This window comes from Phoca vitulina, unplaced genomic scaffold (genome assembly GCF_004348235.1).
Source record: "Phoca vitulina isolate PV1807 unplaced genomic scaffold, GSC_HSeal_1.0 scaffold4, whole genome shotgun sequence".
NCBI classification, from domain to species: Eukaryota; Metazoa; Chordata; class Mammalia; order Carnivora; family Phocidae; genus Phoca; species Phoca vitulina.
This window is the reverse complement of record NW_022589707.1, coordinates 52,336,647-52,351,590: the sequence shown is the minus strand read 5'-3', so window position 1 is coordinate 52,351,590 and position 14,944 is coordinate 52,336,647. Positions and strand designations below refer to the sequence as shown.

The following is a 14,944-nucleotide window of genomic DNA, read 5'->3' as shown; positions in this document are numbered from 1 at the left end:
ACATATGATGGGGGCGCCTGAGTGGCTCAGATGGTTAAGCGTCTGCCTTCGGTTCAGGTCATGATCTCAGGGTCCTGGGATCAAGTCCCGCATCGGGCTCCCTGCCCCAGGGAGCCTGCTTCTCCCTCTCCCTCTGCCTTTCCCCGTGCTTGTGCTGTCTCTGACTCTCCCTCTCTCAAATGTATAAATAAAATCTTTAAAAAAATTTTAAAAATAAATATAATAAACATATGATGTCTTTCCTGTTTGTTTAAACAACATAAATTAAAATATTCTTCTAATATATTTTCCTCCAATCTTAGGTGAAATGTAATTTTTCTAATGAGTATATAGGCACCGGGGAAATGTTAAAATCTTCACATTAGTTATATTAAAATATTCTTAATTTTTCTACTCTTACTCTACTTGTCATCATTATAATCTATTGTACCTGTCTTTATTTTACTTTCCTCTGTAAAGAGGACAAAGGTTCCTCGTTCCTGGTTTGGCTCTAATTCAGTTAGGAGGTAAGACAGATGAGCTGGGTTTGTAGTAACTTTCCAGTTCTCTCCTGAACCAAATGTGCTCAATCAGTTAATATATAGAAAGTGCCTATTAGGTTAAGCTACTGACTTGCAATGTTGCCCTTCTCCCCTCATTTAGAAGCTAAAATAAAGAAACACTAAAACACAACTTTATCTAAAGACTTGCATTCAATTTATTTTCAACCAATTATAAAATCAGATAGAACTCCTAAAGTTTGCACATGCAAAAAACGGAATGTTAACACGTGGATTTTAGTGATTTTTTGTACTTAATTTGAATTGTTACTCCTTATTTTTAAATAAAGGTGAGAATCTCAAGGTAAATAAAGGTTTTTGAGCAAAACATTAAATCTGAACTCAAACACTCATTAGGATGATCTTCTTCAAACTCAACATTCAGCTTACCATTCTATTAAAATAAATTAGATTATATTAAACTCACACTGGGTCCAATATTTACAATTTATTTGAAAATATGTTTTGGAATACCTTTCAAAACTACGTATTTATTAGAATATTTAAAGGCATCATAACTGTTTATTAATAAAGGTCAGTACCAAGCTACAGAACAATTGCGTTCTAAGCTGTACATTATTACCAGCAAATATATATCCCACTAGAATACAGGCTATAGAGGATTCCAAAATCCAAAAATGAAGATGTCATTTTTAGAGGTGGGTAAATGGATAAATAGGTCAAATACACTAGGAAAATGGAAGATAATTTAGAGAAAGAGTGAATTTAGAAGAATGATGATGATCTACAAGTGATAAAAGTCAAATATTCCAAATGGAAATGCAGGAAAAATAAAATCACCTGGCAATCTTTTCTTCATATATCTTCTTATCATATATTAGGCTTACAAAATAAGACTACATAAAAATAAAACCCTGAAACCTTTAGATATCTATTTGTAGGTTACCAGGCATTGTGGAATAGAGCCCCTTTGATAATGATGTTAGATAAAACTCCTGACCTAATACAGTCTACGTTTAAGGGATGATATGTGATTAAACATCAGCACCACTGAGACTCTGTTGTTAAGGGATCACTGAATGGTGTTATACTAGAAATGTCAAGGTTTTAGGCAAATCTGGCATGTTTTTCAATGCCCATTCAAAAAGCTTTAAAATTTAGCTAAACTTTGTTGCTCTGAAAAAAAGGCCAATCCTTGGGGCGCCTGGGTGGCTCAGTTGGTTAAGCATCTGCCTTTGGCTCAGGTCATGATCTCAGGATCCTGGGATCAAGCTCCACATCTGCCTCCACGCTCAGTGGGGAGTCAGCTTGTCCTCCTCCCTCTGCCCTTTCCCCTGCTTGTGCTCTCTCTGTCTCTCTCTCAAATAAATAAATAAAATCTTGAAAGGAAGGAAGGAAGGAAAGAAAGAAAAAGAAAGAGGAAGAAAGAAAGAAGAAAGAAAGAAAGAAAGAAAGAAAGAAAGAAAGAAAGAAAGAAAGAAAGAAAAGAAAGCCAATCCAGCTGAGTAAATCCGGGGGCCAGAAGACCAGAGAAAATTTTTAAATTTGACAGCACCAAACCTGCAGTATTGCATAGTCATTTTCAAGTCCGACAAGTTAACAATAAACAACTACTTTGTGCACTAATACTCCTGAAGTAAGGAGGAGGATCTTACTGTCAAAGACTGCTACTATCACTACTATCACATATTCCTCATCAACCTTAGAGAAAGAACTCTGGGCAAAGGGTAATTTTGAAAGACTGGCAGCTCCCATCACACCTGTATCTTGGAAACAGCTGCTGCTGTTTGCAGCATTTAAATATGTATTTCTTTTGAAGAGCTTTAAGAAGGTGTGACTTTTGGTGTCTTGCCATCTAAGAATGCAAATAAATAGTCTAAGTAGAAAAAAAATGTGTCTATATTTTTTCTATAGTTGGAAGTTGCTATGGACTGAACTGTGTTTCCCCAAATTTTATATTGAAACCCTACCCCCGCAGCATGGTGGCATTTGGAGACAGAGGGCCTTTGGGAAGCAAGGAAGGTTAGATAAAGTCATGAGAGTGGGAGCTTCATGATGGGATTAGTACCCTTATCAAAGAAAGACCTACTCCCGCATCTGCACACACAAGAAGGTCACGTGAGCACACAGAGCGATCACTGCCACCTCTAAGCCAAGGGAAAAGGATTCAGAATAAAATGTAACTTGTTACCTTGATCTTGAGTTTTCCAGCTTTGAGAACTGTGATAAATAAATGTCTGTTGTTGAACCCACCCATCTATGATACTTTATTATAGCAGCCCAATGTGACTAATGCGGAAGTGTTTTATGGAGACTCAAGACATGATCTTCACAAAAGAAGAGTGAGAGCTTCTAGTCATCTTCCTCTGGATGCCAGCATGAAATCTGACATTATAAGGACTGGCAGCCATCTTTGATAACGAGGTGACCTTGAAGATACAACAGATGGAGGACAGGAAAGATAGTGCCAGCCCTGATAAAAACGTGGAGCTGTCTTATTAGCTCTATTTCTGGAGATTCTACTTCTGGACTTGATTTACATGAAAGAAAAATTTATGCATATCTTGTCTAAACCACTGTTATGTTTTATTTGTTTTCATTTTTGTTTCCCTGTTACACACTGCAGATCTTAATTATAACTGGTATGAGAGACAAGATCCACAAGGGCACAGAATTGAATACCAATGGAACCAGGCATAGAAATTTTTTTAAAAAAAGATTTTATTTATTTATTTGAGAGAGAGAGAGAGAGAGCACAAGCAGGGGGAGCAGCAGAGGCAGAGGGAGAAGCAGACTCCCCACGGAGCAGGGAGCCCAACACGGCACTCGATCCCAGGACCCCGGGATCATGACCTGAGCTGAAGGCAGACGCTTAACTGACTGAGCTACCCAGGCGCCCCTAGAAATTTTATACTTCATCAAACTTGTAAATATTTCTAGACCCCGAGTGAAGAACAGAAACTTGATATCAAAATCCCTGAAGATACTCTATATTTCATTTTATTTTACATTATGTTATTCTCCTTATTGAGTAGGGGTATAATCATTTTCAGTTAATCCTTTTGTAACTTAAAGAGTCTGAGATAAAAAAAATACATAGGTATCACTAGATGTGATATTTCAATTACTTAATTCAATCTATTTGCTTCCAGATTTTGTTTTCCAGAGAGGTTAAAATCAGGTAAGAACTTATAGAATTCAGAATTCAGTCTAGCAGAGCTAATTTGTATTGTAAATCATTTATACCAAAAATAACTTAAGGAGGTTAAAAGAATACAAAGTTCTCTTAGTTTCTGAAACTCAGTATATCTCACTTCGATGAATAAAGTTTTATGGAAATATCTTACAATAATTTTTTTATATTTTGAAGTGATATTTTTATTTTTATACTTTTTTTTTTTTAAAGATTTTATTCATTTATTTGACAGACAGAGAGACAGAGAGAGAGGGAACACAAGCAGGGGGAGTGGGAGAGGGAGAAGCAGGCTTCCCGCCAAGCAGGGGCCCTGATGCGGGGCCCGATCCCAGGACTCTGGGATCATGACCTGAGCTGAAGGCAGACACTTAACAACTGAGCCACCCAGGCGCCCCTATTTTTATACTTTAAAACAATTTCAAATTTACAGAAAAGTTAAAAGGACTGTTCAAATAACATTTTTTTTTCCCAACCATTTGAGACTAAGTTGCCAAAATGATATTTTATCACTCTTGTTTACTTTAGGATAACCTTTACACAAGAACATTCTCTTATATAAACACAACACAACTGTCAAAACCAGGAAATTTACATGATTCTGTACTAGCTGCTTGTGTTATAAGAGCCATTATTGGGACAACTGGTAAAACCTGAATGGGATCCAGGAATTAAATAGCACTAATATATCAATCTTGTATTCAAGTTTACTATTTCTCTTTGATCTATATCTAATATAGTCTTTAATATGATGAATTTTCAATTTTTACTGCATACAAAATTTTGAAATAACATGTAAAATTCAGTATTTTAAACACTGACTTACTGCTGTCCTAAAATATTGTACCCTTTTTGTTACAGATTTTGGTGGAATGGGAGGGAAAACTAAAACATACATATATAAAATAATTCTGTCAGCCTAAACCTATTTGTTCTTGGAAGTAAATATTTATACAGCATTTGAAATAATCTTAAGTGGAACAGTATATGAGACAGATGAAAGGTAAGTTGCTCTGTTTGAAGCATGAAAGAACCCTGAACCTACTCTCAGCCTCCCATCATCCCACCATCGTGCTTGAGGCATCTCCACAGAGCCCTGGGCTTCTCAGACCAGTTTTTAAGATACATCGAGATAGGGAATACAGTATAGCACAGAAAATATTGACAAAGGGAAAAATGTTCAAGACACTTGAAAACTTGAAGAATAGTTATAAATTGGGTACAAAGGACTTTCCAAGAGTTGACAGTTTATACTAGATTCTTCTCTATAGAGAAAGAGCTAATCCTGTGAAAACTTACTTACATAAAAGAGTTATTTCATATAGTAAATATTAAAAGGCATGACTTGAGTCAGACTGGTTTTAGGTTCCAGTTTAACAATTCCTTTATCTATATATTCTCTCTCTTGGTAATCTTATTTTATCTGAGGGTTTTAAGTGCCATCAATATGCCTTTAACTTCCAAATTTATATCTACCCTCTGCCCTCAATTCTAGATTCACATATCTGTCTGCCTACTTAAACATCTCCATTTAGATGTCTAACAGCACCAAAAATTTCTCTCTAAAACCTATTCACCCAGACCCTTCTCTATCTCAGTCAATGGCAACTCTATCATTTCAGGTGAGTCGGCCAAACATCTTAAGAGATGTCCCTAATTCCCTAATTTCTAATAAGCCCTATATCTGATCTATCAGCATATCCTGTTGACTCTGTCTTCAAAATATATGGAGCATCTCTTCACCTCCCCTGCTCTACACTGGATATGCCTCCATCCTATAAACCCTAAATAACTGTGGCTATTTCCAAACTCGACTCTTTGCTCCCTAACAATCTAACCTCAACAGGGGTAAGCCTTTCAACATTTTAGTCAGGATCATGTTATATTTTGCCATCACTTTCAGATGGAAAGTCAGAGTTCTTATGCAGACCTTGAAGACTCTGTAGCATCTAGCTCCTATTACTTCTCTAAAGTACTCTTCACCAGTTTCCATATTGCTCAGCCTGCTCTAACCATGCAGTTGTTCTTGTTGATCCTAGAACTTGCCAGGCATGCACCTATCTTAGGGCTGACCATCCCCTAGATATCCACAGACCAAAGGACTCACCTAAGTCTTTACTCAAATACCACATTTTAATGAGGCCCAATCTGGCCATGTTACTTAAAATTAGAGATAACTCTAACTCTCAGTCTTGACACTTATTACTGAGCTCCATTTTTTTTCCCATATTATTTATAATCTAGCACATTATAAGTTGGGAACAGGGACTCAGTTTAAAGGATATTGTATTAAAGTGTAGAATAATAATTCTGGACTTAGGGAGTTAAATGACAATGAAGAGCTAATTATGGAAGAGCCAAATGGTTTGAGGATCCTAAAGTAGTCAAGGGGCACACATGCGTGCACAAGTATGTACACACACACATCAGTCAAATAAAGGGAACTAATTGTATACACACACTATATAGTTGTATATAGTACACATAGATATAGATAGATAGATAGATAGATAGATAGATAGATAGATAGATAGGTAGATAGATCGATGATAGATAGATAGATATACACATATGTTTGTTTACAGTCTTGGTGATTATGAGAATGAGATAATGCAAATAAGAAAGACAATAAGAACAGGGAGAAGCAGTTGTGGTAGAGGATGGCACTAGCTCGGTTTTAAGTGTTTAAATATAAAGGTTCCGCATTTTTTCTGGTGTTAAGAGTATTACAAACTAGACTTTTTGGTTCTCAAGTGACCCTTTTATTTGGAAATTTTTCTCAGAGAATAATTAGGGACAAGGTAACTTCAGTTTAATACAGTTTACACAATGGTTCTGTTTCACTTGTTTGTTCACATGTGAATAATTATCTGCATTTCTACATCTCAGGCCTGTTAGAAATTGTAGTTTCAATTACATTTGATCATATGTATTAAGTGTAAACCTATGGTGTGAGCAGTGACAAAGACAGAGTGCCTAACCACCTCTATTTGAAGTCCCCCAGGACCCGGGTTAATTAATGAGACTCATCCTAAGGTTATACATGATCTATTACTTCCTCTAATTAGAAATAATAATCCTGATCATTATGCTGGTTAGCTGGAAAGAAGTATGATGAATGTGCTTAACTATGATTAATAGTCTTCTTTAAGCAGTGTAGATCTCTTCTGTCATGGACTTACATGCAAACCAGGCTGCAACTCAATGCTTTTTCATGATATACATTTTTTAAAACTCAGAGAAAAATTAATTTTCTGGCATATCTTTTTACCTTTCCTGATAAAGAACAACCATTTTATAATTTTAAAGTTGATTACCACAACAAAATTCATTTTTCTACCTCATATTAGTTATCCAATAATTGATTCTTTTACCTTTTTTATATTTTCCTCAAAATTATGTGAATAGATATGTGTATCACAGTTCAGTCCATACTGCTGAGGTGAAACAGACTGCTGCACATGATTATAAACCAACAGTTATAATTCAAAAAAATTATGATGATAATAATCATGGTTATTTATTTAATGCTGTTTTATAAGGGCTGGTGTCTACCCTATGCTTACTCACAACTTTCCCAGATAAATTCACATGCAAAAGAAAGTTATGAAAAGTTATTATCTGGTTTGAGAGATGCAATATATTCAAAGAGAAAGGCAGGTGGTCAGAACAAGGTGGTCAGAGAGTTAGCATTTATATACCCGTTAAACTTTTTTAACCAAGGAGACCGGGTATTCTAAGAGTAAGACTCATACACTCTGAGCCAGAGGGTGGTCCTTATTCGACTTTGGCTTTACAAACTAACTGTGAAGCCCTGGGAATAACTTCACCTTTGAACATTTTGAAAGTGGTGAAAATAATGATGACATTTGTCATATGATTATTGAGAGAATTAAGAATATTTATCTCCTATGTTAATTGAGAGGATTCATTTACTTAATAGGCATAAAATACTCTCATGGTGTCTAGCAATACTGTTTAACAAATGGTACATGTTTCCCTTTCATGTTGAAAAATGTCTAGCCATGTGTGAAATGTACTTGAATTTCAAAATTAATTTTCTTTTCTGATATTTTCACCACTGGAACTCAGAGTAACTAAAAATTTAACTAATCGATATTTGTAACTGAAGTACTAAATTTATCAATGTTTTTTTTTCACTAAAAATTTTACAGGACCACTTAAAATTTTTTTGCTATCTTTTTTTTTTTTTTTTTGCCATCAAAGTAGATAGACTTCATATCTGAGTCTCTCAATGAGATTGCTAAACATACAGAGATGACTACAAAAAGTGTAGGTCCTGGTTTATTCTTTTGATAATTAATTTCTAAACTTTCTAACCAGTATAATAATTTTATCATTTAGAATTTTATCTTTTTATATTTGGGTTTAATAATTGTTTAAAAAATTTCTATTCACAATTTGTTATATTAGATCAGAACAAATCAGTAATCTGGTTATCAATATTTAAGCAATTATTATTAAATTTTCAATGAGATATTGAAAATAATGAGGAAACATGCATTTAGGCAACTACTATGTGCTCTGAACTCTGCTTCCAAATTAAGGGATATAAAACACATAATCCATCATATCACAGATAAAATAATAAATGAAAAACAAAAATACAAAATTATGTATATTGAAGGCAAGTATGTGATAAAATATATTTTTGTTTGGTAAGTGGTTGGTAAATTTTCCCGGAGAACATGAAACTTGAAGCATACTGATAAAGGAAATGAAAATTAGAAGAGAGAAATGTATAGGTAAAAAAGCAAAAAACAAAAATGAACTCACAATTTCATTAATGCAGCCAACTTCACTGAATGTTTTTATGTCGGAGTGAGAAACAGAGGCAAATAAATACAATACATACAATCTACAGAATGTCTTATAATGCAGACTGAAAGAAATCTTACTCCCGATGTCAGAGATCCTAGGGATATTAAAGGTTTTTAAAGTACTAAAAACATGATTTTGAGCTACTTGTGTTTACTTAAACTAGAAATATATATGGGCTTTCAATTTTGAATTGAAACTTCAGAAGATATGGATAAATCATAATAAATCCTTTATTTTATTATTTACTTAGGAACAAAAGTATCCACACACATGAAATTCATTTTATTTTTTCCTTGACATTTTTTGCCACCAAAATGACTCTTTCAAATATATAAACAATATATATAAAGAAAGTAAACTTGTAAATAAATAATATGTATGCATATAAAAATGTGTATATTTAGTGATATTTGCAAAACCTTCAGATTGACAAAAGATCTCTTACCAACCTGAGTTCAAATGCAGAGAACATCAGAAGTGATTAATATAACTGGAGTGGTACTCTGTCAATCAAATATAAAACTGACATCTTGATAAAGTAATAAAGATCTTTCCGAAGTCCTCTGCTGAGCTAATCTGCACATTAAATAAATGTGTTGCTAGCTGGACATATGTGTGCAAGAGCACAGAAATTACAAATGTGAAAACTACTCAAATTTGGATTTAAAAAGTCATACCTGTAGGCCTTGCCCATCCACCGTCACAGAGTTAGCTCTTTGTATTTTGTTTTTATCTGTCACTTTGTTTGATTGCTGGGAACCACCTTTTTCCTTTTTCACTGTTGCTTGTCTTTCCTATAAGGAGGAAATCTTTTGTTAAGAATGTTGTTTTACTAAAAAGGCCAACACAAAGAAAACTTTTGTGGCTACAAACTTGGGCCCACATTCCTAATTTGGAGTTCCTAGTGAATACTAAGAATGCTGCTGCTTTCTACTGGCTTAGTCCATATGATAGATGCCTAATAAAAATATCAGTTAAAGAGACTATGAGAAAGAAAACCAGATGGCATTCCCCCTATGTGCCCAACTAGGACTGTTCATCAGAAGTCTCAAGGACCACTAAAGCTAATCATTTTCATAAGGAATGGTAGAAATAAATAATATAGGGTTACAAAAAATTATTATTGAGCACTAAAAATAATGCTTATAAATACAGGTAATATCGAAAATGCATACATGATGAACTTTTAAGCTGCTACTTATATCCAGGATAGCATAAAATTTAAAGCACACATTCCATCCCAGCTAATTCCTTTGCTCACCATAGTGGAAACATTTCTTGTAGTTGTCCGCTTCCTGTTTCTATTTTCCCCTCCTCTCACTCTCTCTTCGACCCAACCCCAAAGCTTTTTTCACCATTAATCCACCAAATCTGCTCTTCTTAAAATCATCAATGACCTACTCATTGTCACATCTATTGGTCAGCCTTCATCTTTTCCACTTTTTAGCAGCATTTGACAGAATTGACCTCTTCCTCCCTCTTGAACACTTGCCTCGCTGGGCTTCTGAACACATCTTTCTCTTACTTTTAGCTCTCTTCTTACTTGACTAACTGCTTCCTCAGAGGCTCTTCCATTGTTCTTCCTCCAGATTTATGGTCCATAACATTTAACCTCTTCCTTGAACGTCTCAACTTCACTCTCTACACTCACTCCCTAGGTAGCTTCATTAAATCCCAAGGCTCTGAATTTCAACTTCATGAGGAGGACTTCTAAAGTTATAGTTCCTGTTCAGATTTCTCCCTTGAACTTTAACTCCTATATACAAATGCCCTTTCTATCTTTCCATGAGTGTCTAAAACATACATTGGTCCTAAAATATCCAAAACTTTTTTTTTCTTTAATTTCCTGCCTATCCTCCTTGAAAACAAATCCCAAACTGGATGATGACTCACCACTTCCATTATTACATACTTTAGGCCTATTTTCTTCTTTGCCTGGATTATTGCAGCCATCAGCTAATGGGTCAATCTGCTTCCATCTTTGTCTCCCTACAGTAGGTTCTCTATACAACAGCTATACTCATCCTATTTCACTCCACTCCAGCTACCCCCACCTCTCATTATTCCTTGATCACAAGTACGCTCTTAATTCAGAGCTTTGGCAATCACTCTTCGCTCTGCTGGAAAGCTCTTTTCTGTATATTTGTTGGGCTTGCTCCTCACTTACTTCAGATTTCTGTTCAAATGTCAGGTAGGCTTCTCTATTCCCTTTAGCCTCCTTTTATAGAAACATAAAAATATATTTATATATACAATTACATATTATCTCTATGTAATATAGATAAAATTTATTACAACCTGAAATGTTTCTCATTTAATTAGTTTAATGCTGGTCTTTCCCCACTTTAGTCAAAGCTCCATAAGAGAAAGTGTTTTGTTTGCTTCACTGTTATACATCAGATCCTAAATCAGTGCCTGACAAAAGTAAGGATAAATGAATGGAGAAATAAATGAATCAACATTAAAAAAATTTTAAGTGCCTGAAATATTGTATTGAGAGGGAATCTTGGGTCATGTCTAGGCTTGGTATGAAAAGTTGTTCTGATCTAATAGCACTGTCTTCCATGGGTGCTTAAATACTTGAGTGAATATATTTTCTGGTCCCTATATTTGCTTTATAGAGCATCATTTCACTTCCAGTCATTTTGGAACATATTTTAACTGGACTTAAAAGCAAAGCTCTTTTTTTTTAAGTGGGCTCTACGCCCAGGTGTGGAGCCCAACACCAGGCTTGAACTCACACCCTGAGATATCAGACGTCGGACGCTTAACCAACTGAGCCACCGAGGTGCCCCCAATAAAGCTCTTTTTAACTATATTAGGACCAGATGGATCAGAAAACTTCTCAGACCAATATAGATGCTAATCAGTATAGTCCATTTACCTTGCAATTTCAGGGTGTACAATCACTGACTATATTTTTGTGTGGTTAAAAATGGATGGTGTAATAGGATTCCTGAAATTCACATTCTTTGGGGAATGATTTACTTTCATATAAGTATAATTTCTGGCAAAAATATTGATTTTTTTAAAGATAGCTCATTCTTTCTAAACTTGCAAATTATAATTTTATCCATAGAGAGTTAAGAGTATAATGCATAGAAAGAGTGGATTATAGGATGAGGTTTGGAGTCAGAAAGCCTGAGCTGAATCCCATCTCTGCTACTTAAATATTATGTAATCTTAGAGAACGTAAACTCTTATTTAAAATGGAGTTAGTAATACCTATTTCTCAGAGTTGTGTAAGGTTTAAGAGAAAATACATAAATTCCTAACATTGTTCCTGTATTAGAATATGTGCTCAATAAATGAAAGTTATTATGAATAACAAAGTGTGGCTCTCCCATTAGGGTGCTCATTAGTAGTACAATTATGCAAAGTGTTTATTATATTTCCAAGTGCATGTATATGAAAAAATTACACTTAGTTACACTTAAGTATATGTTTAAATAAGTAGGGCTCAATGTTTACAACTGAAAATCCATAGCTTGCATTAAGAGTTCAAAAATGTAATACTGGTGGAAAGCAAGGGAATAATTTCTTTCTGGATTCTTGCATGCAGGTATATATGACATGGTAACAATACTCTATAAAAATCTACAGTGTAGAAGATATACATTATCTTACATACCTTATATTCTATCATACCTTATATACCTTGTAGTCTGCCATATAATCCAACAATTGCTATTTGGCATTTAATTTCTAAAATGTTTAGTTTACAAGAATTAAGTATAATTTATGTTGGTTGGTCACATTGGAACTGGGTATTTATGACCAAACTATTTATATTTGTAGTGTTGGGAGTTTAAGACATGTTAAGTGTATGTCTGTAAAGAGCTACCACATCATCTATGAACACGATTTTATTCTTAGCTATGCTCATAGCTAGGGGAATTCCTTTGCTGTTAAGAATCTCCAACTAGCAGAAAGCAGTTGATTAAGTAGCTTCAGGTCTCTTCAGGGAGTCACCTTTCTGAGTAAATTGGAGTCGAAACAAATGCTTTATAGAAGCCTTTGTAAAATATAAAAACAAAATTTTAAATCCTAAATTGAATGTTCAACTAAGGCATTATTTTTGAAATCTAAAATTATAAGAAAGAGGTATATAACAAGTTAACAGAAAAATCTTCGGTCTATCCTGAAGTTGTCAAAAAGCTTCACGAAGAGCTCACCGACCTGATTTTGCATCATTATTAAGGATAAAATTGCTCTCTGGTAACAGGTGGCAGTGGTCACCACGTCACCTTCCGGTTTTTTGTTTTTTTAAGTGTTTGGGCTCTAAACCACAAAATAAATGTGTGAATTTTATTATATAATTTAGATAATACTAAAATAGTAAACATTTGTTTAAACACACACACACACACCAAGAAAACCAAGTGGTTTCTTTTTTGGGGGGGAAATATGCCTACTGGGTAAAATTTGTGGAATTAATCAAGGCTGAAAATTTTGAACAGGAGAAACTCATAAGCATTTAATTTTCCCCAGAGTTTTCTTTTTATTACACTCATTTGTTTTACTTTTATTTCCAAATTGTATAGAAGTCTCTCTGAGATATTCACTATACTTTATTTAAGCAGCATAAGCTCACAGTAGGATAGTTGGATACTTTTTCCTATTTCCACTGAGAAAATCTTTACTTCTTTCATATTTTACATGAGGGACAGGAAGGGGGGAGCAATTGCACCCCTGAAAGATCCGCTGGCCACAAAAATTTCACTAGCCTGTTTTGGGGGTTAATTAACTCTGAATGGCAGAACTCTATTATGGTATTTAAGAGACTTACTCCCGGGGTTGAAATTATTGAAAAGTTTCAGGAAGAGATCACCAACCTGATTTTGCATCGTTGTTAAGGATAAAATTGCTCTCTGGTAACGGGGGCAGTGTTCACCACCCCACCTTCTGCTTTTTCTTTTCTTTTTTTTTTTTTTAAGTTTTTGGGCTCTAAATCACAGAATAAAGTACCTTATTATCATTAAGGCAAATTTTGTTCTGCCAGAAAAATTATCCCAGATATAAAAAGAGTTGGAAAATTATTTCTTTAATCAATAGAAATTATTCAAACACTGAAAAGAGCTACTCTAACCACAAAAAAGAATATAGAAAACATAACTCTGAATTATAAAATATTATTTCAGCATTTTCAAATTTCAACCATTTGTGTTTGCTATGCAGACATTTTATTTTTTTTTATTTTTTATTTTTTTAAATATTTTATTTATTTATTTGAGAGAGAGAATGAGACAGAGAGAGCATGAGAGGGTCAGAGGGAGAAGCAGACTCCCTGCCGAGCAGGGAGCCCGATGTGGGACTCGATCCCGGGACTCCAGGATCATGACCTGAGCCGAAGGCAGTCGCTTAACCAACTGAGCCACCCAGGCGCCCTGCTATGCAGACATTTTAAATATAGAATTTAATGTTTTCCGATCCTTAGAGTCTATAAGTAGCACAACAGATCTTAACTGGGGAATACATTGTAATAGAATTCCAAAAGAATAATCACCATAATTAACAAAGAAGAAAAGCCAAAAAGACCATTCATAGAAAAGAGAAAGATGACATAAATGACATAAAAAGACCTCACTTTAAATATGTGTTCTAAAAAAAAAAAAATTTTTTTTATATCATGCTGATTCTCAGAGGTAGAGTATTTGTGCATTGCTGAAAACTGCTTTCACAAAAGGGATGTTTACCACAATATCTCTGCCTGCTGTTATCGATCACTCACAAACTACCAGCAGCAAGTGATGATTACCTCAAGCACAGGGTTTTCTTCTTTTTGTCCAATCTCAGCATGAGAGACAGGCAGGCAGCAGCCGAGCACCTTGATTGGTACAAAGCCACAAAAAGGGTGGGGAGGGGGTCCATCGCTGCCACCGCGTCCTTCACTTGAGTCCTGGAACTCGCTTTATCTGCTACAGCCCCACTCGCCTAGATGGAGACTTAGCCTTTTCTGCCACGGAAGCTAAGCCACAAGAATTTCCCAGAAACTCTAGAATTTGAACCTGGGGCAACACTTGGATATTCCCAGTATAAAAGATCTCACCGAAGCAGAACTGTCCCCAAATTCATTGCTGCTTATAAGGGTTACGGGCTCTAAGAAGGCAAGGCTGACAGCTGCAAAGCTGCACTTTTAATTATTGTGACCTTATTGTGAAATTAGAGTAGTTTCCTGCCGAGAGAAACTAATTCCTTTGGAAAATGGCAAAGACTCTAAGTCTACTAGGAATCCTTGGAAGTTGCAGCAAAATTTATTATTGCTGCATAGCAAAGTAGTCTTGATTTAAAAAAAAAAAATTTATACAGTTCTAAACATAAATATAATAATTGATATAAAGATTTTCGTTCCTTTTTTTAATTTAGTTAAGTAAGGGCTTACTAAAAATAAAAACTACTTTAGTAGGGC

General features: G+C 34.8%; 1 protein-coding gene across 12 annotated transcripts in view; it reads right to left on the bottom strand.

Moving 5' to 3' along the window:
- DGKB (diacylglycerol kinase beta) overlaps positions 1-14,944 on the bottom strand; it is a 794,581-nt gene that overhangs the window by 468,720 nt on the left and 310,917 nt on the right. For all 12 annotated transcript variants that reach the window (XM_032402009.1, XM_032402007.1, XM_032402005.1 and 9 more), the window contains one exon: positions 9,213-9,329. In XM_032402009.1, coding sequence (XP_032257900.1) covers positions 9,213-9,329 — 117 coding nt within the window. The remainder of the gene's footprint in view (positions 1-9,212; positions 9,330-14,944) is intronic.